The 13,595-nt window shown below is 41.1% G+C and overlaps 3 protein-coding genes across 3 annotated transcripts in view; 1 reads left to right on the forward strand and 2 right to left on the reverse strand.

Annotated features, from left to right (window-relative positions):
• The first annotated feature begins 1,722 nt into the window (after positions 1-1,722).
• The window catches only part of LOC145410778 (uncharacterized), a 33,526-nt gene continuing 21,653 nt past the window's right edge, over positions 1,723-13,595 (forward strand). The window contains exon 1 of the mRNA XM_080280879.1: positions 1,723-1,765. The gene's annotated coding sequence lies outside the window, so the exon portion shown is untranslated. The remainder of the gene's footprint in view (positions 1,766-13,595) is intronic.
• PIG-M (Phosphatidylinositol glycan anchor biosynthesis class M) lies at positions 4,994-7,481 on the reverse strand. Its single transcript, XM_080280882.1, has one exon. It carries the CDS (start codon positions 7,256-7,258, stop codon positions 6,017-6,019), a length of 1,242 nt encoding a protein of 413 aa, XP_080137008.1. The 5' UTR covers positions 7,259-7,481; the 3' UTR covers positions 4,994-6,016.
• Positions 7,705-13,158, reverse strand: LOC145410780 (uncharacterized). Its single transcript, XM_080280883.1, has 3 exons — positions 13,081-13,158; positions 10,293-10,465; positions 7,705-8,231 (listed from the first exon to the last, which is right to left on the reverse strand). Exons 2-3 carry the CDS (start codon positions 10,455-10,457, stop codon positions 8,046-8,048), a joined length of 351 nt encoding a protein of 116 aa, XP_080137009.1. The 5' UTR covers positions 10,458-10,465; positions 13,081-13,158; the 3' UTR covers positions 7,705-8,045.

Below are 13,595 nucleotides of genomic sequence, written 5' to 3' on the forward strand. Positions count from 1 at the left end.
GCTGACCCACAAAGTTTGGAAAAATATGAGAAATGGGTTGCCTGGTTCACAAAAAGAATAGCAGAATATTTGTAAATATTGCTCATCCAATCCCTCCAGTCTTTTCAGTGGTTATTGTTTGGACATTAGGCAAAAAAGTGTGTGTAAACTTGTGGGCCCTGAACCAATTAACATTTATTCCCATTTATTGCTTTATTTGGTTATTGAAGGTTTTCGTCATTGCGGTAGTTTGGTGAACCAATTAATCGTGAGGTTGGGCTGTTGGAATAGACTGGTGTTTATGCTTGACATTACCACTGGTTCCCCCTGGGGAAGGGGGGAAAGAATGCTTCCCCAGTATCCCTGCTTGTCGTAAGAGGCGACTAAAAGGGGCCTCTTTGTCTCCAGTCTCTCTCCCCTTACTGTCCCCTTCTTCTCTTCTCTTCTGCCTCTCTTCTTGATATTTTTGTGTTTCTTCTCGCTTTTATTTCCCACTGCCCCTATCAGGTAGACATTTGGTTTCATGGCATGATTAGGTTAAGGACCTCCCATTGGCATCCACCTCTCAACTCCTCCTGGGTCAAGTCATTCTCCACATATCCAAACCACCTCGGTGTGTTTCTCCTAACGTTTCCTATCACATCCACACCACAACGCTCCTTCACTTCCTCATTTGTCAGTCTGTCTCTCCATGTGACTCCACATGATCCTCTCAGATAACTCATTTCCACTGCTCTCACTCTTGACTCCTGTCCCTCCAGCAAGGTCCAAGCTTCACTTCCATACGTTAGAGTTGGTATCACAGTACTATCATGTAGTAGCTTTTTCACTTCCATCCTCACTTCCCTGTTTCTTATCACTGTCTTCAAGGAACCAGCAACCTTTTTTCCCCTGTTGCACCCTTTCAAGCACTTCACCCTCTAAACTTCCATCCTTACTCATCACACTACCCAAGTACTTAAACACACCCACATTTTCCATTTCCTCCTCATCCAACCACACTGTCCATTCACTGACTTCATTTCTCTCGAAGACCATAACTTTATTCTTCCCTACATTCACCTTTAGATTCTGTTTCATACACACTCTCCCAGAATTATTCACCAAGCCTTGCAGCTCCCCTTCATCTTCACTTAACAACATAGTATCATCTGCAAACAACAGTACAGGTAGTTTCCAAACACTGCCCTCTCTCACTAGGGTCGCTCCATCATCCACTGCCCTACCTTGTATCACTTTTATAACCCCATCCATATTCAGATTGAACAACCATGGAGACATGACACATCCTTGTTTCAATCCAACCTTCAAATAGAAAAATTCACGCAGTTCACTATCCACACACACTGCAGCCTTAGCACCCTCATACATACTCTTCATGGCCTTCAACAACTCATCTGCTCCATATATTCGTAATACATTCCACAATCCTTGTCTATCCACCCTGTCATATGCTTTCTCTAAATCCATGAAGGCTGCATACAACTTCTTTCCCTTCTCTAGAAACTTTTCCACTAAAGATCTAAGAATGAATATCACATATATATAGATAGATAGATAGATAGACTGCTCAGGTTTCTATTTGTTTATAGTGTTGAACATAGTGCAATTGTAAGTCAGTACAGTGAGTTTATATATGATTTTTTTTTTTTTTTTTTTTTTTTTTCCTCCTAAAGGTTATGATACAAACTGACAACAAAATTTTGCTGCAGTATTGGTGTATATGTGTATGCTGCTTCTTCACAACTTCATTTTGTAAGCTACAGCAGATATCTCAGCAAGGCAGGTATGGAGGCTGTTAGTTCTATTACATAGCATAGATTGGATGTACAGTAGTAGTGATTTTGTTTACTATTCTTTATTGTTGTGTACATAGTATTAATAAATAGTACAGTTACATTAAGTATACCAGTACAGTACCAGTATTGTATTGAGCTATATATTGAAAAGTGCTGAATTCACCATAAGTACTGTAGTTCTGTAGTTGCATTGCAAGAAAGCAGTAAAATATACCCTATCATATAACTACAACGCTTCTCTCAGTGATAGATTACCAGCCTATCAGAGCACAGTACAGATCATTTATGCTGCCTTGAAAGACAAAATGAAGTAGCTTGTACCAAAATCTCCTTTACAGTGATGGTGTATTGGGTATAATGAGTCAACTGTTGATGCAAAAATATTATCCTATGTTTCAAATTACTGTCTGTGATGACCGCAGGAGGCTGAAGATCCTGAAATGTTTAGATGGATTACGTATATACCCCTACAAAAATACTAAACAGTAAAACAGATAACAGATCATTATTCACCCCCTTTTTAGCCTGTACAGTAAGTTGATTGAACCAGCTCAGACATGATAGTGAGATGGTTGCTGATTTTGGATTTTATTTTGTATCAGATTATTTCCTTTGATCATTGTGTAAAGACCCTGTTGCTCTAGAATATGTACTTTTGACCTTTATAAGATAGTTCTCTGAATTATGAAGGGAGATTATGGGTGGGCCTTTGTGCTGGGGGCTGAAGTAGTGCATTAGCCCGGTTGCTGTTATACAGTTTTTAGTTAGCACTCTGGGTGGGTGGGGTTCATTACCCAGGTAATGCCACTAAGGGGCAAGCAACTATTTACTTTCACCTCTTATGTCATGACTGAGTAGCATAGCCTTGGGCCACTACACTCCTGATGGGGCAGTACTGGACTGAATTTTGGATAGTTGGATCATTGTGTAAAGTGCAGTGGTTTGTGTTTACTGTTAAGGAACCACTGTACAGTAGTGTTAGTCACTGTTTCGCCAGTAATCAACCATTATTATTCATGTTTTATGAGTGTGTTTTTCCCATGGGAATGAAGAAAATTGCTGAGCAGAAAGACCCCCTACCCATGTACTGTGTGCATGTTAGAAAAGGTACCAAAAAGAGAAAGGATTCGTGCTCCTCCGTGCATTGGCAGCGGCACGTAGCACCCTTTCTGCTGATCACTTGTATCAGGAGGCGTGGCTGGGTAGTCACAGTACACAAGTGTGTCTTTATTCATCTTTGGAAGGTACTGGGATGTACAGTAGCTTGTTATTGGCTTCAGTTCTTTTCTACAGTCACATCAGGATGTCATAAAGATACCTTTGCTGTTGCCATAATACAATACATTGTGAGACTACAGTCTTTAGAAATGCAGAATGAAGGCAATGCCCAAGTGGTGGTATGCATTAATTTCAACTGCTCGGCCTTAGGGAATGTTCTAAATAGTCTATGCTCAGAGGAAAAAAAAAAAAAAAAAAACATGCTGTGAGCCGTTGGTTGTCGTGCATTTGGTTATAGTGGTTTTTATTTTCACTGTCAGATGAAGATCTGCAATCCTGCTGTTATTGCACATTTTTTGGCTAAACAACATTGATATTGTGCACCTGAGGTGGTTTCTGCCAACAGTGATGGTGCAAAATCTGTGTTTTCTGGTGGCTTATAGAGATTCAAAGATGAGGCCCAACTCGAGGAGTTAATTCCAGGTGGTGGAGACCACTAACTCTACCCTCCAGGCTTAGAACCCCTTACCTCAAGCCATCTCAGGTCTCTGTATGGTACGTGTTTCTTCTTTATTGTGCCCTTTTCATCATTTTCTATTAACCTAACCATGCTTATGTGTATTTCTGATACGTATAACAGTACGTACTGTATGTATTTAGAGGGAGTCCAAATTATTCCAAAAGGAAAAATTAGGGTTTTCGAGTGGGGTGACCAGTACCTGCTAGGATAAATCCCATAGATTCTGTGCTTTAGGTTGGTACCAGTTATGCATAATAACCAAGGGATCACCATACTGTACTTCCAACCTATGACATGAAAGGCGGGGACAACTACCTAGCACACCCTTTCCCAAAGTCTTGTCCCTAGCAAGATCAAAGAGCTTTGCTCTAGATATCCATATCCAGGGCCCAAGAGAATGAAGGATGTAGGACTGCTTGAGACTAAATTAATGTACTTGATCATTTAAATAGGAAGAGACCTCCCTTCAGCTTTGCTGCACTTACATTTTGGAAAAGCTTCTGACTATCTCCTAGATTTGACCATAGTGTGTTAAAGAAAAATTTTACCTGAGACTTCAGCATCTTGAGTTGTCCCAGCAAGAGAAAGTTAATAGTGGTTGTTGTTGATCACCTCCAGTCTGACCAAGCAGACCAATCAACCTCAGACAAGCAACCATCCCTGTGGAGTTGTTCCGTGCATTGAACCAATGTTCCCTTTCGGCTGACAGCACCTCACCACAATGAGGTGCAAGGAATAGTGTGGAGGTTTGGTCCTCGGATGGATGCTACATTTTTTTATCACAGGCATCATAGCAAGCACTACTTCACCCTGTAATTTGGTTACAGGGTTACCACCATGCAAAGTAAATGGTTTCCTGGCTTACAGAAAAGCATTAGGCTTCTCATGCAGTGTAGAGCCACCTGAAGTGGAAAGAGTTTTAAAAAAAGTGACAGGATGGAGAGGGAGAAGTAGGAAGACAGGAGGGCAGGCAGAGATAGAATGAGAAAGGGGAAAAAATAGGCAGCACAATATCAGTTAAGTGAATGATGGTTGCCATCACCATGTCATTAAGAACACTCAGGCTCCCATATCTCACTTTTAGCTAAATATAAATATCCTGTACAGTATCTCACCATAATTTGAATAAAATCATCTGGTGTTAGTTCACATAAAATACTAAGACTTGCTTTGACCATGAGTATTGATGATGACACAGTATTAACTTTCAGGCTCCTGTTACTTTCATTCTGCTGAATAAAATCATCTGATGTTAGCCAGCCCAGAATATCGAGTTGAGTTGTTTCGACCATGAGAGTAGTAATGGTGACAGTACAGTATTAACGCTCAAGCTCCATAACTTTCTTTCAACTAAATAAAATCATTCGGCATTAGCTGGAATAGAACACTCACGTATGCTCAGTCATGAGAATGTTAAAGTTCTAAGTGTCCTCCTATGGATGAGAATGGTGACCAAAGAAAGAATCACGTTCTTTTGTACTCTTTTATTTACATTTGCTACAATTACAGTAACAAACACCTGCACTAAGCATTACTGGTCACCATACTACTGCAATCAATACTGGTGGCTCACAGTATTAAACACTACAATGCACATAAATAAGCTAAAGCATCAATGTTAATCCTTTAGTTCTTTCACAATTAAAATTCCCTACCTGGCAAAAGGTTAACTTTAAACACTGTCAATAGCTATTAATCCTGGAAATTCTACTAAATATACACAGCTTTAAAAATATGTCCATTAAAGCATACTGTTAACAAAGAAAATGTGAAATGTAACAATCAAATGGCTACACATTCTGAATGATGTGGCTTACTTTATACAATAATGTTAAACCTCCTATATAAAATTACATTATATCTAGTTTTGAAAGCTGCATTCATCATCTGGCAAAGTTTGCTGTATATAACAAAAACAGTCGATCCCATACAAATCCCTTTAACATGCAGGGACCTGAGGAGAAACTGGGTTGTAATAATTTAAAATATTCAAACAAATTTCAGGCAGATACATTTGAGCCACAAGCTATCACTTAACAATACAGGCCGTCACTGTTCACTATTATTGCTACGATATGACTAAAATATCAATTTATACAGTAGTACAAATAGGTCACTGGTCTTAGCACCACAAAAATTTTAATGTAGTCTAGACTATTTTCTTTATCATACAATACAGCTACAAACTTTGAGCATGTTAGTTTTAATACAGTGTTGTGAATATGACACTGTCTTAAGCAACAAAATACAGTATGTTACATATTTTTCTGTGTTCACTGATTTTTTGCCCACCTGAAAGACAACTAAATGCTGAAAAGAGGTTAATCTGTCTAAACCTTGATGGTCTGATGCAGGACCAGGTATCTAATTTGGGTTTTATGCAGGTTATCACATTAAAAATTAATTACAGTGCTGCCATGGTGACAGTTTCACATGCGTCAATAAGTGGACAAAGTATCTTTTTGGTGACAGTTTAACTAGTGTCACTGTGTGGACAAAATTATCTATTTTTTCGACTGTGATGGTGATGATGATGTGTAAATGTCACTACTGAATAACTGGAGATCAGGGCCATCAATATTCCCACATTGCAGCAAAAGAAAGCAATACCTTCAAGCCATATGGGTACAAAGGCATTGATGGCATGAAACTCAAGCAAATATGCTGGCAAGAGCCAGGATGCTTGTGCTCCCACCCAACACAATGTCAGGATGATTGCCTTCTGCCAAGACACAGCCAACCTGGGAACAATTAGGGGAAGTAAAAGAAGATACCAAAGAAAATACTGAGATGTCACTACTTTATTAAAGGTGACAAATACGACTGTCTGAGTGAAGAGACCAAAGTGTACATCAATGCGATGGCTAAACTTGCATCCTAAAGCAACCACCAGCACCAGCTGAGGCCCAAAGGTTGCAACATTAAGCCCTGGTATGTTAAAATCTGCTCCAATATACAGGAGGTAAAAATAGACTGAAAAATTGTGTCGTGTATCAGTTCGTGAGAAATGGTAAAGGAAGGCTTCTTCAAGATACTGTTCACCATACATGGCAAGTCCCACTCCAGTCAGACCAAAGAATGATATCACTGTACCAAAACATAACCTCATCTTTGAATAGTTGGGTAGGAAACACCTCCAAAAATAATCATGAGGAGGATTATTTGAAAGAGATAGGTACAATGGCAGACAGTATATGACTGGGTATAATTTAAAGTGAATTGCTGCTCCTAGGAAGAACCCAGCAAGAATATTAAGTCTAAGTTTCATCATATAGAGGGTGAGGAGGATCAGAACAGCCATGACAGCCTCAGCACTACCTCTGGTTGATACACCCATCACTAGTGGGTTGTACAGCCACATAAAACAACACTTCAGGGCCATTACTTTGTTTTGACCCTCTAGAAGCAATATCTCATAAATCAATCGAGAAACAAGACAGTCAAGAATGGAGAATATGAGCTTGCCAAACACAAAATGGATGTAAACATTAGGGAGCATCATCCAAGCTAGAAATGGTGTGTATCGATATGTGTGCCTGAGGAAAGGTGGGTTTCCAGCTGCCACATGCCTTGCTGCATCAGTAAACACATGATAATCAATATCCGTGTACTTAAGGCTCGTGGTGCGGTCATGGTGTTCTCCATACATAACTAAAGCCACACGCACTACAAAACCTAGCACCATGTGTACCTGGATCAGCTCAGTGGCTCCAGCTCGGGATCCTCGACTGCCTAACCCCATGATGGTAATTCTTGTACAGAGCAGCAGTGAAACAAAAGGTTCGCAATATCAGAAGTACTGCAGAGTAATTATTATATTAGGATCTGGCAAGAGTAACAGCTATATTTGCCTATCTCTAATAAGAGGTAGCATTCTTCATCTTTTCTGTAACCTGTGTGCTATGTAAATCTTTAATTTCAGTTACTGGAACAACGTTACCTGCAAGGTAGATCCCAGATTATACAGTACTGTGCTTCAAACTCTCATCTTTGTCTTCTTAGCCACTTCACTGATGCACTTCTTAAAAGATTCAAACTCTGCAGTACAATCTCCTTTCAAGATATTCTCCCGAAGTGCAACACAGCGAGCATATTCAGCAGCGGAAGGTCCACATTTGGCAAGCAATTTGGGGTACAGTTGGAGACGTCCTCGTGCTTTCCTCACAGACTCCATAATGGTACTGCCAGTATTGTTAATCCTTTGATTCTGCTATCTTTCTTACAACTGACTGATGAACATATGAATCCACTTTTAAGTCTGATTCTGCTGCTTTCCTTTGTAGAGTACCAGGGGCTACTGAATCTTCTGTCACATCTAATGCTGCTGCCTTCTTTTTTACAAGGGAGTACTGATTATAAGAATCTTCTGGGAAGTCTAATTCTGCTGTATTTTTTTTTTCTTCCAACAGAGTAAAGAACATAGGAACCTTTTGTTAACTCAGTGCTTTAGTTTCAACTGTTTAGGTTTAAGTAATTAATACAGTATTAGTTCCCTACAATGGCCTCTACATAAATCTTTCTTTAGACTTTCATGCCTCAGTCTCCTTCAGGGCACGGCTCTGTTTGTATTTGTCAACTTTATCTCGTAAAAATAAATCATAAATTGGTCGACTAAAGAAAATTGAGAGGCCAACAGTAATACCAATAATCTGGAACTTGATCGGATTGCGGTGGATCCACAGTCGTCCACGTCCAATTTTCTTTAGCTTCCTGGCCTGAAATAAATAAAACTCTGTTACAATTTACCATAATAGCTTTGCACTATTTATATAAATTTTTTCAAATATTGTAAATGTAATGACTGTGAACATAATGACTGTAAACGTATTGAAAACTTTATGATATCTATTCCCCCACAGATAATAAACTGCTTTCGTTTTGTTTAGTTTAAAAAAGGTTCCAAAAATGCTTGTATGCGTTGGCCTCGGTCACCTAATGGTGGGTGTCCATGCTGCTTGACCTCTGCCAGCCTCCCTATTCAGCCACTCATCCCTGAGGTCATACTCTATGACCTCATCCCAGGTCTTTTTCGGTCTGCCTCTTGCAACCCTACCCTCTACGTTCACACTTCTCACTTTCTGCACCCAATTGTCATCCTCAATCCTCTCCATACACCCAAACCATCTCAATCTACCCATCCTCATCACAACACCAATACACTCCAGTCCCATCCTACCTCTCAACTCTTCCATTGTAAACCTAGCCCCTCCAGGCCTCACATTCAGGGACATACAACACATCAACCACATCAATGTCATTTCTATACATTTGAGCTTATGAATTTTCATTGGTTCAAGTGTAGAAAGGAGAATGATCAGATAAACATTTAGTGCATCCCTGACTGAAAGGTTTGGGGGAATTACACTTGTGAAAGATGAGAGTTCAAAGGAAGGATGGGACTTGAATATATTAGTGTTGTGATGAGAAAGGGTGGACTAAGATGATTTGGGCATGTGGAAAGGATGGAAGATGACAACTTGGTATGCAGGGCGAGAGGTGTGGACGCTGAGGGTAGAGTTACAAAAAGCAGATCAAAAAAGACTTCAGTCAGAGTCATGAAGTCTGACTTCAGGGATGTGGGACTAGCTAAGTGGAGAGGCTGCTAGAGACTGAGCGGCATGGAGAGCCGCCATTAGGTGACCAAGACTGATGTACGTATGCATGTTGGAACACCTATAAAAAAGGTAAAGTGAACAATGACAAGCCTACAACCAGCCTCAGCATTCCCAGGGTTGAAGTGACATGAAACTATTCATACTACTGTAGACAAGATACCATTTGGTATTTAAAAGTGTTGAGTTCATGTGCTAAAACAGATAATACTTCTGAAGCTTACATCTTCGTTATCATTGTACTGTATTCATCTTTTTCCACATTTATGGTCAGAAGGTGGGACCTGGTATCACCTCAGGGAGGTAGGTGGTCTTGCTGTGCACAAAATCAGTCTCCCTTTGGCAAGCAGTAGTACACATCTGTACCCCTAACAGTTAAGGTTATGACTGTATCAGGTGGCAGAACCCTGTAAGGGTTGGCAGCAACCCTTCAAGGGTAAGGATAACTGAGTACTAACCTGGGTAGGAGGAACTTGTAGCGTTGGAAGGCAGCTCCCTTGGGAAGCCCCCAAAACAAACCATGGTAATGAGTAGGGACTGCTACTGTAACTGGCTATAAAATAGACTAATTTAAGCCGTTGGCCAGTGGAAGGAAGTACTGTATAGGAATACAGTATTGTATTCCTATAAGGAGAAAAAAGAACCAAAGAACCAAGGGTGGAGGAATAATCAGGTAAAAGTGACCACCACAATGAGAAGCAAAAAGTAGGAAGACAGAAGTGATTAAATATAACAGAGGGGAGATTTATGTACTGCTTCCTATTCAAAATGTCCCTCCTAAGCTCAATAAAACTACCCGAGATAGCAAGACTGAAAATAAAATGACAAGGTACTGTACTGAAGAGGCTACATGAAACCCACCGTCAACCCATCCTTAGGTAGGGAAAAAGAGGTATGATGATGATGGTGATACCAAACACAATGAAAAGCTAAATATCATGTTGCTGTTGCTGTGGCCTTGGGTTCATCTGAAGTGAAGCCAGTGGACTACAGACTGATGTTGCCCTTCTCCTCCAGTCAACCAACTTCCTTTGGGGGAACTGGGAGGGAGGTGAGTGATGTTTGCAAAACTGCTGCCCAATTATATTGGTAAGGCCTCATGAATCTGACCCTCTCCAGCACCAAGCTAAACATAATATCAAACAATGTGCTTATAGTTATTACCTGATGTGTCCCTGGAGACTGGCCTGGTTCCTTGGGATAAAGCCTGGGGGGATTCAGATGATGGTGTGGGAAGTTAACTGAAGCATGGCCAGATGGTCCAGCACGATAGGAGCCAGGCACCTGAGTTTGGCTGGCTCGTATTTCAGGCTTCTGAGCACCAGACATCACTTCAGCTGCACCGTGAAGGAAAGATACCACTTCACATACACAGTCAAGGAGAAATGGAGAAACTGAAGTTGTAGAGTTTGAGCTAATGATGCAGAAATTTAGCCCACTTTAGTTTAGCTCCTTCAATTCAAGCAATCTTTCCTCAGTTGAATAAAACTGTTTGGTGGGAGCCTAAATACAACAGAACTCGTCTTACAGAGAACAAGTTTGTGGCAGTCAAAAGTAAATAAGAGAAATCATCATACTGATTGGATTAACAGAGACTGCTTTCAACTCCTTCACTATGAAACATTAACCTGATTGAACTGTTTCATAGCAAAAAAGAAAAAAAAGGAAAAGTTTCATACTGAGAGTACATAATAGTTCCCTTTCATCCAACCATTATCCTATCCTACATTGCCCCATGAAGAGCATAGCAGCCCGGGGCTCGGCAAGCTGGTTCTGACATTTAAGATGAGAGTGAATAGTTCCTCTTAATCTGAATAAAACTATAGTAACTAGAACAAAGCTGTCTGGATGCATTCATTCATTCAAAATCCAATCCTACTTTGCCCCATGAGAAGTGCAGAAGCCTGGGGCTAGGCAAGTTGGTCCTGATATTTAACCCCTCCGGTACGCAATTCTCCAGCCTCGGCTACCCCCCAGGACGCAAACACAGGCCTATTTTTCAACTTTCCCAAAGGTTAAAAGTTTTATGCCCGATTTATAGAGCTTGAATTTATTCACCTGAAAACGCAAACCCCCCCCTCCTAGACACAATAGTTACCGACCTATGGCCCATCAAATTTTATAATAGCTACCCGTTGTGGCCCCTGTGAGAAAGAAAATACGCTGCTCACATCCGTTTTCTTCCCAAAAATACGTACAAAAATCACCAAAATCAATATTTTTTGGTGTGTATAGATGTCATAAACCACTGTAAAGTGCTTAGAAAAAAATTGAATGGTCACAAATGAAGTACAGGTAATGATTCAAAACACATGCCATAAAGCGTAAACATTATGCAAAATATATGAGGCTGGGAGGGGGGGGAGATACTCTGTGCTAGGGGTGGGGGTCGGGGTGGGGGGTGGTAAGTCCAGGAGGGGGTGTACGGGGATGGAGAGATGGAAGACCACCTCCCAGACACAAAGGAAGGGCCTCAGCGGAGTACAGTACTGTACAGGGACGTGGAGGAAGGGTAGGGGAGAAATGCCCTCCCTCCAGATGACTGGGAGGGAGGAACATGGGAGGGATCCACATCGGACGGGTGGAGGTTGCATAAGGAGGGTGCGGGAGGGGTGGTGGTGGTGGTGGTAAGAACGGAGGAAGGTACAGTAGTAACAATGTAGTGGGGTAGAGGGACGTGGCGAGAGGGAGGTGGGGGGTACATCCCCCACAGCCTGGGTATGGGCCTGGATCCTCCCTCCCATGTGTCCAACACTTAGTTCTGATTGGTCACAAGCCATTACGTCACAGCCGGGGTGGAGCAAGCTGCTGCCAGTTTTTTGTAGAAGTTGCACAATCGACGTTCCTCATCCATTTAAAAAACTGTGAAAAAAACGTCGATCGTAGTACTTTAGGGGTTAAGATGAGAGTGACCAGCCTCACTCATCCCTGAGTGGCATTATGTGTGCAACAAACCCCAACCACCCCTTGGATATAAACCTTCACCGGCTCAATCCGATTGGAGCGTTGTAATTACCCACTAAACCACGAGGTGCCAAAATTTGGTTATATGGTTACCATCCAGCATAGTGCAACCAGAATATATTTTGCAGTAGCTAGAAAAAAAATAACATTAATGGAGAGTATTTTTAATTCCTTCAAAATATGAAAACCCTTCTAAGATGAATAAGGGTAGCAGCCATAATTAAAAACAATGGTCATCAAATGATTAGGATTATTGCTGAATACCTCCACAGGCAAACAATAATACAAGAGAAGAAACACTACTGTGGTAGGTGGGGGCGCTCTCACTCGATAAAGAGCTGCCCTCGGGTGACTGCCTTTTCCTCTCTTCTTTCCTTCCTTCCTCTTCTGTCTTTACTTCCTTCATTCTTTCCTCTTCCTTCTGCCTATGGCTGCCTTTACACTCTCCCTTCTTTCTTTTCTTCATTCTTTCCTCTTCTTCTACCTATAGGTGACTCTTCACTGAATGACAAGTCAAATGGTTTCCTGTACATCAGGAAACCATTTACTAGGCTGGGTGGTAACCATATAATCAAATTATGGTGCCTGGTGGTTTAGTGGGCAATTAAGGCACTCCAATCAGATTGGGCCTGTGCAGGTTTCTATTCAAAGGGTGGTTGGGGTTTATTGCTCACAAAATGCTACCCACGGATGAGTGAAGCTAGTCACTCTCATCTTTAATGTCAGGACCAACCTGCCTAGCCCCAGGCTCCTACACTCCTCATGGGGCAATGCAGGATTAGATGATGATGATGAGAAACAGTCTAAAAATAACACCTATTTATCCATAGGGTTAATACAGGATCAGATATCTGTAGTAACTGCGAAGTACTGGTATTATTAAGTGGGGCTAAATGACAAACAATAAGAAACATTTACTTATGTTACAATGTATGAACAATCATTTGGTGTAGGCTATTCTGCAGCCACTCCATTTACTTTATCTTACCCAGTCATCTGTCATGTAATATTTCACTCCTTCTTTGTAGCTGATGTTGGGTTTTCCTTTTGGCTAGGACTGGTGCTGTTGGTTGAAGTGGAATCAACCTTGACACCAGCACAGCACCCTGATTCTTTGGACCACTTCTTGCAACACTCTTGCAAGGCTGCTATCTCAGCCTGGCAAGATGTCTCCTTGTAGTTATTCCCTGAGAATGATTGGAGATACTTTAAAGAGGATTATTAACCAAACATGAAAGCAGAGTTGGACATGCAGGTATGGGTACTAAAAACTACTATAGCCTAATAAACCAGTCTGAGAAGGGGACAAGCATTTTTTAAAATAAGTCTGATGGAAGAACAGAAAAGATTGATATACTTTGTACAAATGATTGAGTTTTTAAACAGATGGATGGAGGTTAACTGGATATATGAACATGTCTGGGACAGAAATACAATACATGCAAAGGTATTAATCCTCCCATCATCCTCCCATCCCCGTGGACAAAATCACGAGACAGTGAT

Source organism: Coenobita brevimanus, chromosome 86 (assembly GCF_032717465.1).
Source record: "Coenobita brevimanus isolate Jiangsu-jjx chromosome 86, ASM3271746v2, whole genome shotgun sequence".
Lineage (NCBI taxonomy): Eukaryota > Metazoa > Arthropoda > Malacostraca > Decapoda > Coenobitidae > Coenobita > Coenobita brevimanus.

Excerpts from the sequence above, each read along its gene's own strand:
- PIG-M (XM_080280882.1), bottom strand. The coding sequence starts at position 7,258 with ATGGGGTTAGGCAGTCGAGGATCCCGAGCTGGAGCCACTGAGCTGATC.
- LOC145410780 (XM_080280883.1), bottom strand. The coding sequence starts at position 10,457 with ATGTCTGGTGCTCAGAAGCCTGAAATACGAGCCAGCCAAACTCAGGTG. Across the intron at positions 8,232-10,292 it reads AGTCTCCAGGGACACATCAG|GCCAGGAAGCTAAAGAAAAT; the intron begins GTAATAACTATA and ends TATTTATTTCAG.